The sequence below is a fragment of the Lytechinus pictus genome, chromosome 1 (genome assembly GCF_037042905.1).
Source record: "Lytechinus pictus isolate F3 Inbred chromosome 1, Lp3.0, whole genome shotgun sequence".
Lineage (NCBI taxonomy): Eukaryota > Metazoa > Echinodermata > Echinoidea > Temnopleuroida > Toxopneustidae > Lytechinus > Lytechinus pictus.
In genome coordinates this window covers 35,124,097-35,144,304 of record NC_087245.1, presented here as the reverse complement: position 1 = coordinate 35,144,304, position 20,208 = coordinate 35,124,097, and the positions used below count along the sequence as shown (strand labels likewise).

At 35.3% G+C, this 20,208-nt stretch overlaps 1 protein-coding gene across 1 annotated transcript in view; it reads right to left on the bottom strand.

Annotated features, from left to right (window-relative positions):
* Window positions 1-820: 820 nt before the first annotated feature.
* Window positions 821-20,208, bottom strand: part of LOC129266321 (aspartyl/asparaginyl beta-hydroxylase-like) — a 38,736-nt gene continuing 19,348 nt past the window's right edge. Inside the window, exons 7-14 of the mRNA XM_064104431.1 lie at window positions 19,257-19,357; window positions 12,517-12,653; window positions 11,423-11,614; window positions 10,210-10,347; window positions 9,707-9,839; window positions 8,979-9,070; window positions 7,513-7,643; window positions 821-5,274 (exon numbers count right to left, since the gene is read on the bottom strand). Coding sequence (XP_063960501.1) covers window positions 5,124-5,274; window positions 7,513-7,643; window positions 8,979-9,070; window positions 9,707-9,839; window positions 10,210-10,347; window positions 11,423-11,614; window positions 12,517-12,653; window positions 19,257-19,357 — 1,075 coding nt within the window. The 3' untranslated portion in view covers window positions 821-5,123. The remainder of the gene's footprint in view (window positions 5,275-7,512; window positions 7,644-8,978; window positions 9,071-9,706; window positions 9,840-10,209; window positions 10,348-11,422; window positions 11,615-12,516; window positions 12,654-19,256; window positions 19,358-20,208) is intronic.

Below are 20,208 nucleotides of genomic sequence, written 5' to 3'. Positions count from 1 at the left end.
TCATGTGACCTGAAACTTGCACAGGATATTCAGTGGTACTTGATTAACCTAATGTCCAAGTTTCATGAACTAGATCCATAAATTTTCAAAGTTATGATAGTAATTCAACAAATACCCCCAACTTGGCCAAAGTTCATTGACCCTAAATGACCTTTGACCTTGGTCATGTGACCTGGAACTCAAGCAGGATGTTTACTAATACTTGATTAACCTTATGCCCAAGTTTCATGAACTAGGTCCATATACTTTTTAAGTTATGATGTCATTTCAAAAACTTAACCTTCGGTTAAGATTTTGAAAATAATTCTCCCAACATGGTCTAAGTTCATTGACCCTAAATGACCTTTGACCTTAGTCATGTGACCTGAAACTCAAGCAGGATGTTCAGTAATACTTGATTAACCTTATGTCCAAGTTTCATGAACTAGGTCCATATACTTTCTAAGTTATGATGTCATTTCAAAAACTTAACCTTAGGTTAAGATTTGATGTTGACGCCGCCGCCACCGCCGCCGCCGTCGCCGTCGGAAAAGCGGCGCCTATAGTCTCGCTCTGCTATGCAGGCGAGACAAAAACAAGAAGATATTCCCGCCCCCCCCCAAAAAAAAAATAGAAAATCCGATTTGCTATATTCAAAATTATAGTACATCAAACACATACAAAGTTTTGTTATTAGGTTCAAGTTCCAATGTGAATGCGGAATATTGTTTTTTATAAAAAACAAACCTTCTATCCTATTTACAGAGGAATGAGCATTACTCAACAATAGCATGTATGATGGCAAGAGAACAAATTCTAATTCAGCCATTACTTTCCTTTTAAGCAATTAAATACATAAATATATATTTTTTTCAGAATAAATGCATACAAAAAATAGCAGATAATTTTCAAAGCAGGAAGACGAGGAGATCTGGGCCCCGGCTTACAAATAGTTACGATTGATCCGATCAATCTCAAGTATATGGAAATCCAACAACAATAATTTTTTCTTTTGGAAATTTGTTTGATGTCCTTTGAAAACAAAAAGAAGCATACTTAATTGTCGAGAAAACAAAAAAAAGCATACTTAATTGTCAAGAAAACAGATAATGAATGCATATACATAATTTCTAGTAATTTTTTTGAACAAACATGTATTTTAGATGTTGACGTTGCTGGCTTTCCATAGTTGCGATCGATCAGATCAATCGAAACTCTTTGTAAGACGGGCCCCTGAAAAGCATTTCATGAAACGAAGAGTCACTGATTTTCACTGACAACTGTTTTAAAATACTGAAAAATCCTTCCTTCTGAATAGGTGAGAACAAATCTGTGAGTGAAAAATCATTGACAATAACTTTCATGAAACACTCAGCTATTAGCACAAACATTATATGATTGTGATTAAATGCATTTTTGTCTTAGCGTATTTCAGCTTTAAAAATATGGCAAGTGAATTAAGAGCTAGTATGTAACATTTTCAGCCATTGCAACCAAAATCAATAATTAGTGACAGATCTATCCAAAATAATGTTAATGCAGCTGCAGAATAAATAGCTCTCAACCTGTACCTATTCACACATCAAATTTGGAATGGAAACTCATCAAAGCACAATCAATACTTTCTTCTCTCAAAAGGAAAATATAAATTTCTCACTATTCATTCAATTTCATTTTGTTCAGAAATGTCAAAGATTCATGTCCCCACAGGGGGGTGTTTCACAAATTTTTGAGTATGACTTAAGTCGCACTTAAATGCCGACGCGTAAATGATATGCAACGCGCGATCTTATTGATACGCATTGGTGCGCATACTCATGACATGATCTGACCAATGCGTTCAAGCCTTTCATACCGTACGCAACTCGGTATTTAAGTGCGACTCTAAGTCATACTTAAATCTTTGTGAAACACCCCCAGGAGTTTGAATAATACATATCTTAATTGATAAGTTAAGTGGTGGTTAAGTCGCTGCCCGGCAAGCAGTAGATGACAGGTTCGAATCCCACCGGTTCCAATTTTTTCTGACTTATGATTTTCATTACAGATCGAGCATACGTTCTTAAACAGATAGGAGTAATGCCAAAAATTTGTTTACAAATTATAATTTCTCCTATTAAAGCCTCTATATTTACTATATCTTGATTTCAAACAATTACCAAAAAAAAAATCAATATCTGTCATCAACCTTCCAAAATACAATCTTTTGCATTCATTTAGTATGGCAAAAAATAAAGCACTAACAATAATAAGGATCAGTGTTCACATTCTTAAAACCATGAATTAGACTCATTCTTGTATGACATCACTTTGCATCATTCTATTCTTTTTGGTATGACAACAATTAGTGCTACTGACATATAATGAAAGCAATGCATTCTATGACCCAGTTATGAAGATGTAGAAAAATAGTCTGTCTGTACAAATGTTCATTCTACAAGTAAGCAACAAGTGAGTTATTTACACTCAGTTATTAAATTTAACCTATGTGCATATATAATAAATGAATCAAGGTACTATCAGGTATTTTTTTCCTTCTGATTCTGTTTCTGCTTATGGTAACTCCCGTAAGAACTCGGCAGGACAGCAAAAATGAAAAGGCGAAAACGGTATATTGAGCTTAATGCATACACGACTTGCGCTTGAATTTGATTAAATGGGAATTCAGATATATGATGGACAGAATAATTAATAAATAGGGGAATAGAAAAATGAAAAATTCACTGAGGAGGGGTGTCTGAATATTATGGTCCCTAGTCATTCAGCTGAACTTTGGATGGGTCACTGTGACCTAATTTGTGTTGAGTTATTCAATCAGACAGACAAAATACGCATTTATATCTTGTCTCCAAAATGCTTCATTCAGGTAATAATGATCATGATCTGCATATAACTATTTTCACTTTTTAAATAGGACTTATATGAGATTATTACACATTTACATGTATGTTGTTGTATAGTAATTAAGATACGAAGTGACTGTTAGGACCACCCCTTCAAAAAACCTAGATGGGCCATTGTGACGTATTTTGTGTTGAGTTAATCAATCAGTAAGACAAAATACGCATTTATATCTTAATATAATATAGGGTATTTATATTGCGCACATATCCACCTTGTTAGGTGCTCAAGGCGCTCCTATATTACCCGGCTAAGCTAGGCGTTCATAGCGCACACAGCTTTTTAAGGAATTACTTCCTACCGGTACCCATTTACCTCACCTGGGTTGAGTGCAGCACACTGTGGATCAGTTTCTTGCTGAAGGAAATTACGCCATGGCTGGGATTCGAACCCACGACCCTCTGTTTCAAAGTCCGAAGACTAATCTACTGGGCCACAACGCTCCGCTTGTCTCCAAAATACCTCATTCAGGCAATAATGGTGGAAATGAATGAACTGATTGAAATGCAAAAGTCAGGTTATATGCTGGTATTATACCACACAAAATGCAGACAGTGATATTTACACCAGATGAAGCAGCCAACCTAGTAGCTTTACATATTAATATTAAGTACAAATAATGAGCATTGTTCAAGAGTGCACCTACGAGAAAAAAATACACCACATGTACATTAATCGGATAAATTTTCAGAGTGCACTTGCATAAATAGGTCAGGAGGTTTTGAAATATCATTGTGAATTTCATTTTTCAAGTATTTTACTGATTTTGTGCTAATCTAAAAAGTGTCAAACTCATGAAATTTCATGGAAAATACTTTGCATGTCTACTACAGAAATGGGATATTATTTTCTTCATAATAAACTTTTCAGCCTCCAAATACAGATAGGTTGTATGTATGACTGATATCATTGCTATTAATTCCTGTGTATTAACATTCCGATGCAAAGGAATTTAGATAGCATACAATACTTCATACTACATGAATCAATCATGGTTAGGAATTAACAAAAAGTTATGTTGGAAATGGTGTCATGTCTTAATACTATATGTAATCAGGTACGTAAGAATTTGAATGTCCTTCAACATGTTATAGTGTGGATGATAAAAAATAATCACAGATGATGGGCGAACTATCACTTGCGAGGCAAGCTAGATGAAGCCATCTTTCCGTACATCCAGCTTGCCGAGGGAGTGATAGTTTGCCTCGTCACCTGAAATTCAGACATAACTCTGTGTGAAACACTCTCCTGGAAGTCAAGATTTTGAAACATTTCTCAGTCACAGTCATACCAACCAATAACTCAGAACATCTGGGCCCCGTCTTACAAAGAGTTACGACTGATCCAATCAATCGTAACTCTATGGAAATCCATCAGTGTCATAATTTTTTTCTACAGGAAATTTGCAAAATGTCCATTTTAAACAAAGGAGAACACACTGAATTGTCAAGAAATCAATGAATTTATGGATATACATTCATATCTAGAAAAAAAATTGAGCAAACTTGCATTTTATATGTTGACTTTGCTGGCTTTCGATAGTTGCGATTGATCGGATCAATCGCAAGTCTTTGTAAGACGGGCCTGTGGACTTAAATTCTGTACTGGATTAATATTAGTAATGTCAGTAATGTTTTCATAACCGTACATCAAAATATAAGGCTAATCATTATCAATATTCTTAAAGAATTTCCCAATTTCAGTAAAAAGAAATACTAACCCATTGTCTCCATTGGACCGTGTGATCTATGTAATCGCATGTAGTGTAAAGTATTACCGTAAGTATTAAAAATATCTATGTTTTAAGTATTATGTCTATGGGAAAGAGAGAAAAACCAGCTTGAGTTTCAATAAATTTGTCAGCACTGGTTTCTGATTGTTACCATGGATGGAAAGTTTGATGTAACAGGGTTTAGAAGGAATGGGTATGGTTCACAGATTGAACAAAGTGACTGGAATGAATGAATTGATTGTAATTAATGGCTCAAAAGACACAGGATAAAACACTCATTTTAAAAACCCTGTGGCTTTGACCATTAGCAGCATATATCCCCAAGTATTACTATTGTATTACCCTTGATAGAAATTACATCAGTAAGTGGGCAGATTTCCCCTTAAAAAAAATGGGTCTGACTAGACGATGGCACGCAAGGTGTTTTGTTTCTCTTCCTGAATTATCTATGGGCCCATATACTGACTTTGATGTCTTCAATGCACACACACATCTCTTCAGTTCGATGGGTTCATATTGCTGTAAGTTTTCTCTTCTCAGACTCCGTGAGGTCCGGATGCCACAGGTCTGCTATAAGGATTAACCTCAGGCTATCGGCTTCTTGCCACACCTCATGTTCAAAAGAATCGTCAAATATAAAGAGTTTTCCTTCTTCCCACGTTCTGTAGAGAGTAACAGATATGATACTTAATCAATATCAAATGAATGAATTTCTATTACATTCGAGTAAAAATGATAAGTTTAGTTAAGTTTACTCCAACGATATTGTAAGACTAAGCCTGTTCATCGATCAAAGTAGAATGTCTATTGCTGCTCTCCTTATTATTGACAGGTTACTCAAATACCTTGCAAACCTCTACTAAAACTAATGGGATTTTGAAGAAGGCAATGTAGTGAAGTCTATTTGCACCGAGTAGTACTTGGACCAAAGGAAAATGCTCATGAAACATATATCTCCAAGTCACATAACTACCATATTGGGTAAGGAAGTTAAGAAAATAACTTGTAAGGGGGCACCAACATGAAATAATATAAATCAATTTAAAACATACAGAAAACACGCACGGTGAAAACGCTGTTAAAATGTTCAAGCACCTACTGAAGTAACTAAGTTCAATGATCATGATAGTTTCATCCAGGTGTAGATATACCTAAAATGAATTTTGAGAAGCTCTAAACCAGCACTGCTCAACCACTGTGGAGCTTTACCACTTGGGCATAAGGAACGACCAACAATATTTTGTTGAGATGAAAGGGTGTTTTTAATGTGCCTTTAATGTGTATTTACACCATATTTGTCTTTTGCACTGTAAAGACGGTGTCTAATTTTTCGAGCGGCAACATTTGGGCTGGTGGTTCTAGCAACTGTTGTTTGAACTGTTAAACAATTGTTTAAATATTTTAGAATAATTTATTTGGGGGCTTAGGCAGTGCCTGTTGGGAGTGGCAGTCCTGGGCAGTGGTGCTTGAACATTTGAACAGCGTTTTCACAGTGCGTGTTTTCTGTATGTTTTCAATTGATTTGTATTATTTCATGTTGGTGCCCCCTTACAAGTTTTTCTAAACTTCCCAACCCCATGTTTTTATCCAAACCTTTATTTTTATGGGGTCTTTTTTTTGGGCTGATTGAAATTAATTTCAATTGAATTATCTTCAAGAGTTGATATCAGAATATTCACCCTCCCGCAACTTGCGCTCAAGAAACAAATCACTCTTAACCCTAAACAGGCCGGGGGGGGGTTGAATCAACCCCCCTCAACATTTTCTGCGATCATTCCGCCCCGCGAAATTTTTTGACCACGCCACTCACAGAGTTTATACTTTTAAGTCTCGCGCATCTTTTGAGGTCAAATTTACGATGCCCGGGTACACGGTTCTGAAATTACGCAACATTTCGTAAGTGCATGTCAGACCAAAAATTGTTCCAAAACGTGATTTTGTGTACAAAGTCAATGCAAATTGAGTTTTCTCATCTTATTCATAAAGATATGATTATTTTTACTTTAAACAGTTGAAATCAATTGATTTTAGCATATTTATACTTCAAAAAGGTTGTGCAATAGATCTGGTGAAAAAAACAAAGAAAAACAAAAGGTTGAAAAACAAGGAAATACATAAGAAATTCATAAAACAATAAAATACATAAGAAATTGATTTCCAAACCAAAGTTTTTTTCAATTGTGATTGTTAAGAATGCTACAAAGAATATTTTACCAGAAATTAGCATTCTAGGAGCTTTATTTAGTGAATTAGAGCAAAAAGTATGATTTATGCATAAATTAGCATAATTAATTCATATAAAATAAAATCTCATTATTTTGGAAAATTTTACCATACAGCCTTTGTAGATTACATCACACACTACCAGCGTGCAAATTTTTGCGGCACTCGCGCGATCGGCGGCCGAGATCTCAGGGGGGGGGGGTTGAATCACCCCCCCCCCCCCCCCGAACAGCCAAAAAAGCCCGGCCTAGTTAGGGTTAATAGTTCCTGCCACCAATGCCCAGTCTTATGGTTCACGATCTTTTTATTCCGCATCCCCTCATCTCTGGAACAATCTACCACAAAGTATAAAACAAGCAGATTCAACAGAGAAATTCAAATCCATGTTAAAAACCTACTTTTTTGTTAAATAGCCTTTCCCTTCACATGTGAAGCCCCTCAACTGTCTACAGTCTACTGTGAACTATACAATTACTTTAGTTTTTTGCTGAAATTCCTTCTCTCTTTCTATTTCCTAAGTGCTTAGAGACATGAATTGTGATAAGCGCTATACCAATAATGTTATTATTATTGAATTAAAATTAAGTAACCCCATAACATGAATTTTGAAAGTTGAAGCTTGTTTCTGAAGCTCGTTTCTAGGCAAGATGAAGCTACATTGTATATCTATGACTCACCTTGTAGTATTGCCCACTCGTAACCTGACAGGTTGAGGTATTATCAGTCCAAGATGAGATCTTAATCTACAGTTTGTGGGACCGCAATGGGGCCAGACATGGGTACCAGGATGCATTACTGAAAACTTCACCTAAGAAAAATTAAAAAAACACACACACAAAAATAAATTAAAAAGCAGTCCAAGATGAGACGTTAATTAGTTTACAGTTTGTAGGATGCAATGGGGTTAGACATTTGTACCACAATGCATTACTGAAAACTGCACCTAAAATAAATGAAATATTAATAATTACAAAATTACATAATTAATCAACAAATTAGGTTGTGTTTTTTTAGACTTAAGGTGTGCTTACTTGGTTCTCTTTCTTCCTTCTCATCATCCAACACTCTACAAATATATGTACCCAAGCAATGACATCACAAACAAATATTAATTTCAGCATGTTTGATACCATATCTTGGTGTGATATTGTATCCTATCAATTGCCTTTTGGAACAATTTAGCATTTTCATGACCAAGTTTTAGTAGAGCATGATGTTAAACCTCCACACACCTAATTTGTGAGAATCTGTCAAAGGGGACCAAGATGGAGCCATATGAATACCTACTTAGCCCCATTTTTAATCAGTCTAATTGGCCTGTTTTTTTAAGGGGTACTCCAGGCTGAAATAATATGATTTGAACAGATTAAAAAAATCAGACCAAAAAAAAAAAAAATGAAAATTTGATCAAAATCGGACAAGGAACAACAAATTTATGATATCTTAAAGGTTTAGCATTACTTCAGTCAAACATCATTAACATCATCATCATCACAAGCATCATCATAAACACCATCATCATCGTCATCACCATTATAAAGACCATCATCATCATAACCAACATCATCAGCTCCATCATCACCATCATCACCACAACTAACACCATCATCATCATAATAAACACTATCATCATCATAAACACCATCGTCATCGTCATTATCATCATCATCATCGTCATCATCATTATCATCACCATAACCATTATCATCATCATCACTACCACCATCATCATCATCACCATCAACACAATCATCATTCTAACGTCGAATTTCAATGATTTATCAAATGGAGACATTATACTGGCTACCTGTCGGACTCAAGACTCAAGTCTTACAATACCATATGTCATTTGTCAATAATATTTTATTTTAATTAAATTATGATAAATCATCAATACTTCTCTGTTTGTTTGCTTTTTCTGACCCGCAGTATAAATACCTAAAAAACTTTTGTACCTCACAGAAGGGTCATTACTCCAAAATAGGTTGACAGATTCATTCAATAAATTCTGAGGTAATTATTGACTTTAAATTCCTTGCATTTGGATAAAAGATTTAGCTTATTGTAATGATTGTATCAATGCAGTTAAACAGCCCATTAAATGCACACCTCTCTTCTCTATCTAATACAAATTAAACCTTACCTGGCCTCTTCTACAATTTTTTGATTGAGGGATTGAATCAAATATCTCACAGGTGCGAGGGGCTTGTCGGCAGTTCCCTTGGTCTTTACTTCCTATTGACAAACAGAAATATTCCAACAATTGACAATAGAAAGAATGACTGTTTCTGTATCTTCTTCCTTTAAAACTGATATTACATATGCAAATAAGCTGTAAATAACACAAGAAAGGATGTAGACTGCAGTCCACACACGCTAAAATGTTTGAAAGATTTTTCAATCTTCATGGAGGCACACATAACCAGAAGAAGAAAAAAAAGATGGTACATAAGAATTACTGGTATAATATGGGATGAGATCAAACAGGTATGAGGAAAAGTGTGATAAGACAAAATTGCAATTCACAGATATCAAGCAAGGTTCATTCATCATAATCAAAAGTAGATGCAGTTCACATATAATGGGTTGCCAAACAAGAATGCCTTGAGAGTGATTTGAATTATACACCAAGCAAATATAACACAATGTGGTTAAGTGTAGATTCACCCCATGGGCATGAACGATGACTTGAGTTCAGACTTAAAGATTTTCAGAATCTGTCGGTGTAACTGATGATTTTGATACCAAAGTCTTGACAAGCAAAAAAGTGAATTTAGGTGCATTTTGTGCTCAATATGATAGTCACAGAGAAGGCTTAGTCATTGGTAATCCCCTCCCCAACAAACACGACCATAGCACAAGAGGATTTACCTTTTGCAAATAATGTAAATTGCTTCCAGTCACCCGTTTCCCTGAGTTTTTCTTCTTCATTCCTAAAGAATCCATCGGTGCTAAGCAAGGCTACGGCCTCATCTCGAATCGTCTCCCAATTACTTTCTAATATCTGCAAATAAAACGTGGAACAATGGGGATAAAATCATATTAATATTCATACATTCTATTTCAGATGCAACTACATACGTGGGAAAAGAATTTCAAGGATGTGTCACTTAGTGGTATGTTGTGTCAGAAAATATACAACTTCAGATCTTATTCATGTTTTTATGTACACATAATGAATGCTCAAAATAAGAATGGAGTTGATATTTCTATTGAATTGAATTATTTTCTTAATAGACCACCCCATTAAGTTTTGAAATACTATTCATGGTATCTCTCATTAGAGCCAGACAGACTAAATCCATGTTCAGTTGGGTATTTGACACATTTGATGAAATGGGTGCCCAGATGAATTATTTAGAGGGGATATTCACCTTCGCTCCTTCAGCAAATCCTGCCTCTCTTGGAGTCCAGAATTGTCTTCCCCTCAGCGAGTCGACGTTGTAAAGTGACCTTTGATACCTTGACCTGAAATGACCCCTGCTAACTGCCTCGTCATATATCTTGTAGGACTGAACAGTAAGCAAAAACACATATGCTCATTACATTACAATCTGTAATTATTTAAAGCATTTTTTACATGAACTCACATAATGGTTTACAAGTATGTTAAAGTAGAAATATATTGCCAATCCCCCCAAAATGGCGAATTATAAATCAAATTAAAGCAGAAAATAAGAACAACACAGTGGTGTGCTTCGTTTATCATGAAGACCGATGAAAGTCAGTTAATTGATAGTTTTTAGAGCTCTCTCTCTGTCCGAATGGTATGAGCACGGAAATACCGGGCGCGAAGCTGGTGATTTTTTTATGACGTCAGTCTTTGTTCAATTTACATTCAATAATTCAAACATCATTAACCTTTCCATTGATATATAATAAGACCATATTCATAATCTAGGTATTTCTCCTTTCAGTTGTTGACAGAAGGATCGCCAATTGTGACAAATGTTGTTACATTTTTCATGTTTAATGGACTTCTTGTCACATGCTATGGCAATCTTCTTCTGGCAATAGCTTATTTTTGGCAAGTAGGAAAATTCAAATAAAAAAAACAGCACGCAAAAAAATTAAAGGAACACGACAATTAAGAGGAAAGCTATGGGTGATGTGAAAAGAAATTACTATGGTAACTGAATGAAAACAACTTGTAGATGAACTGGTTGAATATGAATTAGTATTAGACTACATGTGAGATGAGACTAATCGGAAAGTGGACAAAGCGGGTATAGAACAAGTAATAATAATAATGTCATATTTTACCCAGGGAAGCCACTTCAGTTCTGAAAACTGTTCTACCAGCGGGCCCTGCTTAACGTGATGTTATTATTACCCCGGCTTTAGCACAGCTACCTTGATCAGGCGCTCGAGCATTCAAGGAATTTCTTCCTACCGGGTACCCATTCTCCTCATCTTGGTCGAGTGCAGCAGTGTGGATAAATTTCTTGCTGAAGGAAAACATGCCATGGCTAGGATTCGAACCCGCGACCCTCTGTTTGAAAGGCGAGAGTCAGAACCGCTAGACCATGACACGTCCACAAAAGTGAAATTTACTGGCAAGGTACATGATCATCTCCAGGGACTTACCTCTTCAATCCGACCTGTCCTTAAGAAGGATTCCCCTAAGTGGAAGAAGAATTTTCCCTCATTGGTTTCCCTATCACCGGTATCAATGCCTGCCCTCAAGAGCGGGATTGCTTCAAGGTAATTCTCTTCCGATTTCAAGATGAACCCCAAGTGGACCAATGCAAAGCCATCCGTTGGATTTCTCTCTACCATCTGAAAATCAAGGGATAATGAACAGGGGAGCATGTCACGAAACAGATAGTTATTGATTATTGTTATAAGCTATTATACAACTCCCAAGAATGTTCTGTAATCTGGTTGGTCCAAATCGGATCACATGATATTCAGCGAATTGCACTATTGCATCCAAAATGCACTATCCTGCACTCTGACGTCAGAGCGCAGGATAGTGCGAGTTATGGAATTATCTAGAATTTGGATCAAATATAGCATTCGGTGCAATGGGTGAGGGGGGGGTGTATAAAACAAACAATACACACATTCTTGTGCATAAAGGACCTAATTAGTGAATCCATTGGCTCTTCTTGCACATCGTTCATTATTTGGCCCTGCATGCATGCGCTTACGTGTATTATTTGTATAGGCCTACTACAAATCCTTGTTTCCGATTGGCTGGGAACAAAATTGTTCAGTGAAAATCATTGACATAAAAACTTTGATGAAAAGCTATCAAGAAGTAGAGCTATCATGGAAAGTTGTTAATAACCCCATCCCATCAATATCTGTCATCTGCAAACAATTCTTGATTTTAATGAGCTAAGAATGCCCATCATCCCTTCCTCAGTAAATGCCAATATACACAATTTTTTTCTTCATCAACAGGACCCGTCTTACAAAGAGTTACGATTGATTGGATCAATTACAACTACGGAAAGCCAGTAACATCAACATCTAAAATGCATGTTTGTTCAAAGTATATTCTAGATGTGATGTATATTCATAAATTCATTGTTTTCTTGACAATTCAGTGTGTTCCCCTTTGTTTACAAAGGACATTTTGCAAATTTCCTGGAGAAAGAAATTATGACACTGATGGATTTCCATAGTTACGATTGATTGGATCAATGACAGTCTCACAAATAGAATCTACTCACCTCCTCAAAGTAATGCTTGGCTCTCTTATTTTTCCCAGCGATGAGATACTGGACAGCGAGGCTTTTCTTGGCTTCATAATCATCTGGGAATTCTTTCACAAGTTCCAGGTACACTTGGATGGATCTTGATGACTTTCCTGAAGATATGAAGTAGAATGTGGCAGGAATGTAAGGAAATTTGTTTAAAATTTGCTATGTAATTGAATAATAAGTTGTTTTTTTAATCTAAATGGCAACTACAATGGACTGATGCCTTAGGGTCCTCTCAGAGGGGTTTATTTACATGGACAGAAGGGGTTTCACAAAAAAGTCTGAATAAAAGTTGTAGATTGATTACAAGGCATCACCACATTGGTCAGCTCATACTCTGGGGACGCATCAATGAGATTACGTGTACAGTAAGATACATATGAACATGTTGGCATTTAAGCATGACTCTATTGGGTGTTGCAGGAAACTTGCGATCAATTGAAGTTTGAAGTCTATTTTGGGTCCCTTAATCAAACACATGTCTTGTAGTTAATTGCAAATTAGTGATTGATTGCTAATCTGCTCCTTGAAACAAGAAGTTTAATCTGATTTCCTACAGCTAACATTGATCTATCAGTTGTAAAATTGCAACAGGATATTTGCAATTGATCGCAAATATTTTCTTGCAACACTCCCTACGTCACACGTAAATCTTTGTGAACCACCCCCCCCCCATATACTACATGTACATCATCAACAAGGTTTTGTTTAATTCCGTCTCTTCTTCCTGTGTATTCACTAAGGGTCATATTTGTAAAGATCTGTGAAACCAACCACCTGCCATTATTTCTTCAAGCTTCATGTCCCGCCCCGCCCACCTCCAAATCTTTTATTTAATTTCCTGTCTATTACATCACATACTGCTGTGGAAATGTCTCTTGCCTCTGGTCACCGTGTGATCCAGTGCAACCTGTTACACAGTCAGTGCCTCCAGGCGCGGATGCAGGGGGGGGGGGGCACGTGCCCCCCCCCCTTTTGAGAAGCAAAATTAAAAATGTAAAAATGCCATTAAAACAGAGGTGTGCCCCCTCTTTTGAAATTGAAGACTTTTTTTTTTTTGGGGGGGGGGAGGGGCTTGTCAAAATTTTCCTCCAAAAAATTTGCCCCCCCCCCCTTTTGGAAAATCCTGGATCCGCCCCTGAATGCCTCTATAACTTTAACAGGTCACTCACTGTCATGAGACATTGTTCTTGGGTAAGAAAGAGGTACTGGACCTGGGGGGCGGGGGGGGGGGGGGGGTGTTCACATACATTAAGTGTGACTTAAGTTGCATCACCGCATTGTTTAAATATTGCTTAACAGTCACATACTATGGCGTAATCGTCTATGAGATTGAGCGTTAAATACTACGTGCGTATCAACACTTAAGCATGACTGTCACTGAAATGATGAAAATATAATCATTGCTAGAATAAAATCCATAATTCAATTCAAAACAAGAACAAAATAGAATAGATATGTGTATTGAACTCATAATTTTGAATCTATACACGCACAAACTGAAGTAAGGTGTGTGTGTATACACATCTCCGCTGTGCGAGTTAACTGTCACTTTTCATTTTCATGAATAAAACAACTTCCGTCCTTTGGAGAATAAGATATCAATAAAAACACCGCGGAACAAATGTGTGGTTACTAACGTGTAAAGAATCCTTCATTAGAAGTGATTAGTTTGAGATACATACATACATGAACGGTCCTAAATCTTCATTGTCTTATGAATAAAACCATTTCCCTCCTTCGGAGAATAGAATCATCGATGCAAACACCACGAAACAAACTTGTGGTCAACATACTCTCCTCCATCTTTAATGAAAGGAGACAGATTTGAAACTTCTGACAAACCACTTAGTCACCTGGATCTCATTAAATGATTTGTTTATCAAGGTCCTAATTAAATCCTTAGTATGTTCTTCCTTGATTAACAATTAGCCACAGGAAAATGATTCATTAAGCAAAGGAGGTACAAGCTAATCTTTTTCAATATACTGTACATTCCATGTATCAAACAATGCATAATAAAAAGCTAATAAACATTATGCTCTCCCCTCTCCTGCTGTACTATAAATATAATCTTCATTAAAAGTTAACTATATTTCCATTGTGATTTAAAAAGCTTATTCTACAAATTTACAGACCTGCCAACCTCTGGGAATGAAAAACTGTATTCTGTGATACAAAAAACTGTATTTACCCCCCAAAAAGTGTATTTCATAATAAAATGCTTGGCGCACTCGCCCATCATGGCGCTCAAGCTGCATGCAAGCTAAAATGCACACTGCTCTTGCAGATGAAAAAAAAAACCATTGAAACTTGTGTATATCTCACTCTGGTTTTTACAAAATGATTGAAAAAAAAAAAAGTTACCTGAAATTACATTGATCTAATAACCATATTTGTGTACGTTTTATGAAATAGAGACATATAGAGATGATTTTTCTCAATAAATTACGATTTTGTAAAAAAAAAAAAAAAACGTACTAAATACGGCTAAAACGTACCAGGGTTGGCAGGTCTGTAAATATCATCTTCATTAAAAGTTAACTATATTTCCATTGTGATTTGAAAATCTCATTCTACAAATTTACCCGTTATGATTGTTGAATGTTCGGGAAGAGAATTCGCCAATTAAAACTAGATGGTACTAACCATATTTAAAAAGGCTTTAACAACCAAGTATTCTAGGCATTGAATTGAGCATCTGTAACGGAAATCGACCCCAACCATCATTATTGTTGCCAACACCAAGGAACTTAAAGGAGAATGAAACCCTTGAAAACAGCTGAATCCATATCAAAGAGAAAAATTAAAGAAACATATTGTTGAAAGTTTGAGGAAGATTGAATGAATAATAAGAAAGTTATGAGCATTTGAATATTGAGATCACTAATGCCATGTAGATCCTCCTATTGGCAATGCGACCAAGATCTGTGATGTCACACACGTACAACTCCCTCATTGCTTTAGTACTTATTTCACTTATATTCTCACTTTTATAGAATCTATCACAAGGTGAGGTGTTCTCTTTATGAGAGGACAAGTACAGAGGTTTCACAACATTATATCATTGATGAATCGTTTTTCATATGATTAGAATGAGCAAAAAGAGATGTTTTGGGGTATATTTTCAGTGTCCAAAAGGGGAGAGTTGTTCATCTGTGATATCATAGATCTTGGTTGCGTTGCCAATGGGAGGATCTCCATAGCATTAGTGATCTCGACATTCAAATGCTCATAACTCTTCTATTGTTAGTCCTATTTTACTCAAACTTTTGTTGATCTTATTCTTTGATTTTTCTGCTTTCACAAAAGCTAACTTGCTCCAAGAGTTTCATTCTCCTTTAATTAGAGTACTTATTGATTTCCTCCTTGCCTTTTTTTTTTACTATTGGATACATCAAGAATCCAATGTTTAAAGGTAGTGCACCCTGTCAAAAAGTTTATTGTAAAAATAACAGAAAAAATAATATACAATATTTGTGAAGGCTTGAGGAAAATCCAATTAAAGTCCAAAAAGTTACTAGAATGTTAATTATTTTATTTGTGACATCATATGTGAACAACATCCCCATATATGCATATCATGTAGTAAAATAAAAAGTCAATGAAATGTAATTAAAATAAAAACACAAAGACACCTTCATTGCGCTAAGACAATATAGTCATATTGAATCAAACCAAGAACTTTTTTTAAAAAGTACAAATAGGCCCTATTCTACTTCACACACATAAAAAGTAATTTTCACTTTTAAAAATCTGTTCAAGTGGGAATACCTTCTTTTGTCTGACACCACTGAATATTGGAATGTAGGTTGAACAATGCCCAACTATACATACAAAACATGGGCTATCAGCAGACAAAGTACATTTACACTGCAAATAATATACATGATTTCTGCTCTACTACACAATACAAATATGAGGGAGTAAAGGAATCACATGGTTGAATTTGTCGATTAAGGTGGAGAGATTTTCTACCCAGTTACACAAAATCGACAAGAAAAAAAAAAAAAAAAGTTTGATCAGGAGTAAAGAAGTATCATAATTTTAATATTATAATGTTGTCTGGTACAAAGTACTGTAAATATATACTGTGCATTAAGTCATCTCTTATAGGACCTTGATTTGATTTAAGACAGTATTTAAAATTTGATTTGAATTGATTTAATGTCAGCAAAAAAGTACCAGTAGACAAAAAATCATCTTAGGACTTATATTCCTTTAAATGGGAAGCCTAACCCAACAAAACATTCATTCAAATATTATGTGACCTGAAACTCGTGTAAATGATAGTGATACTAATATCATAAAAGTTTATTGACCTTTGACATTAAACGTTTGAGCCGAAACTCATGCACGACATCAATGATACTTGACTACCCTTATGTCAAAGTTTCACGAACTAGATCCATAAACAATCAAAGTTATGACATTTCAAAAATTACCCCTAAAAAGGTCAAAGATATTTTAACCTTAAAATGACCTTTGACCTTAATTATGTGACCTGAAACTTTTGCAAGACGATCTGTGATACTTGGTTACTTTCCAAGATTCGTGATCCCGTTCCACATACTTTTTGAAGGTCGAGTCCACCTCAGAAAAATGTTGATTTGAATAGAGAAAAATCAAACTAGCATAACGCTGAAAATTTTATCAAAATTGGATGTAAACTAAGAAAGTTATGACATTTTAAAATTTCGCTTATTTTTCACAAAACAGTGATATGCACAACTCAGTGGCATGCAAATGAGACAGTACATGTCCCTCACTTACTATTTCTTTTGTTTTTTATTGTTTGAATTATACAATATTTCATTTGTTACATATTTTACAATGGGGACCAACTTGACTGAACCATACAGTATTAAACAATGCTAATTCCACATGTTCAGGGAGGAATTAATCGTTTTTGCACTTGATAATGAGGAGAAAATTTGAATATTTCATATTTCATATGATAAAATACAAAAGAAATAGTGAGTGGATGACATCATCAGTCTTCTCATTAGCATACCAACCGGGATGTGCATATAAATATTTTGTGAAATCAAGCAAAACTTCAAAATGTCACAACTTTCTTATTTTACAACCGATTTTGATGAAATTTTCATTGTTATGCTTAATGGATTTTTCTCTTTTTATTCAAATCAACTTTTTGGTGGGGTGGACTTGTCCTATAAGTTATGATGACATTTCGAAACCTCTACCATTGTTAATATTACGTTTATATTCCAACATGGTCAAAGTTCATTGATCCTAAATGACTTTTGACCTTCTTCTTGTGACCTACAAGATCATAAGTGATTCTTGATTATTCTTATTTCCAAGTTTCATGAAACAGGTTCATATATTTTCAAAGTTATGATGAAATTTCAAAAACTTAACCTTCGTTAAGATTTCAATGTTGACACCACCACTATCATAAAAGATGTGTCTATAGTCTCGCTCTGCTATGCAGGCAAGACAAATATGAATAACAAACTTGATATCTATCAATCGTGTTTTAATTTAATATTTTAGAGTGGCATAAAGAGCATGTTTCTTTAGCTGTCAATATGTGCTTCATATATTGGGATTTACTTTAGAACAAAGTCAATACATTGAAGCATTATTATATGCACAACTTCTTCTTTTTTTTTTCAAACCCCAAACTAACGTTGAACAAGAGAAATCAATGAAATCCACTGTAATAGCTTATGTTTACTTATGAATTGTATACACAAACACAGATTTTCAGCTCTATTAAAACTGGTGATAGATGAAGCATAAATCATAATTGACAATGGATTCTGTGCAAAAGTAAATAGAGAAGTAAATGCATATCTCTAATAGTGAGAAAACTAAAAAGTAATGTTTACCAACGTGCTGACACAGGTGTACAAAACTGTTTTGCACTCTAGACAAGAGAGTAAATATACATGTATGTAGAGCAAATAGACACAACTCTCTATGTGAAACCAACAAGAAACAAACAATTATGGTGTTTTACCTACAATGTATCCACTATTTTATACATTTGACCCACTTTTCTGACAATCTTTGCCTGTAGACTTCAACAGCACAATGCAAAACCTGCTGAATTGACATGGGTAATATGCAACTTCTTTTCTTTCTTTAATTTTTTTTTGGGAAAAAATTTGGAATTTGCCCCAAAAGATAATCTTTACAATCCCCTTTCCAAGCATAAACAGATTTATGCTTACCAATGTAAAGATAGTAAATAATCAAATTCATCCATTTTCGGAGCCACAAAGACCGTCACTCTCAGACTAGTTTGTAAAATGTATTGTATTTGTTTATTGCAAGAAAATGTCTCTGTTTGTATTGTGTGTTTTCTTCTTTTCCGATTCTTGTCCATCATACTCTTGTTTTTTCTTAATTCTTTTCGTATGCAATAATATGAAATCAATTCATTCTAAGTTCATGTTTGATATAAATATCTATTCAAAAATGTATGTACACTTATTTTCACATATTTCATATGTATAAAATAATGACATAGTGTCTTTTTTTTAGCATTCACTTACAATTTATTTTCTACTTTCCACTTGGTTCATACATTTCAAATTTGTTTATTCAGGATATGTGTAAAAGAAATAAAATACTTAATATGGAAATTCAAAGACGAATTCCAGTCAATTTTTTACTCCCATTTGCACTTAAAAGCTCCCACTGATACGAACGACAAGAAAAGAAAAGGGAATATATACCAAAGAAAGACAACCTGTCTCCCATTCTTGCAAGGGCAGCTCGCTTGATATCTCGGGGGCAATGTGGTGTATCAGCTGCTTGTCTGTATGACTGGATTGCTCTGGAATAAAGATTATGGGAAAAAAATTTGATATTATTAAGAAGTGAAAAGAGAGGAAGAAGGGAGGGTGGGGGTGGATGACCTTGACCTTATCCCTGTGGATCTTTGACTCAGGTGGGTGTTTCATAAAGCTGTTCGTAAGATACAAATGACTTTACGCACGACTGGTGATCCTTTCTTGTGCTATCCCTATGTAATTGATTTATCACCTATAAACATATTTCAGTGGTGCGTAAAGTTGTTCATAACTTTACGTACAGCTTTATGAAACACCCATCGGGTATGATTGCTATAGTAACAATTGGTTGACAAGTAATGGTAAAACAAGTCTTGCAGGTAAACTCAACAATGGTGACAGACAGAGGACGGATGGTTGCCGTTTGGATCCCTTAGCAGCCTAGCCTTTTAACTTTAGTGGTTGAGACATTCAACGGGAGAAAGAGAGAGAGAATGGGAGAGATTGAAAGAGAGAGAATGAGAAGGTAGAAAGAGAAAGGGAGAGGCAGCAAGGAAAATAGGGAGATAAAAAGAGAGAAAAATGGTCATGGAAAGAGAATGAGTGATAGAAATAGCAGGGAGAGAAAGAGGGAGATAATAAAAGATAAAATAGAAAGAGCTAAAGAGAGAAAAGAGAAAGAAGAAAGATATATTATGTAAATTCAAATCAGTGATAGGTCAATATGCCATCACGTGACCATAGCTGCGAGGATCGCATTTATTATATTCTAAGTTTTGACGTCATCTCAGTGAAAATAACTGCGTTGTATTGTCAACTGCGGAGTTATATTCACTAAGGTGACGTCACTTGCTGCTTATAAGTTGCGTAATTAGGTAGCTTATTTGACGTACGC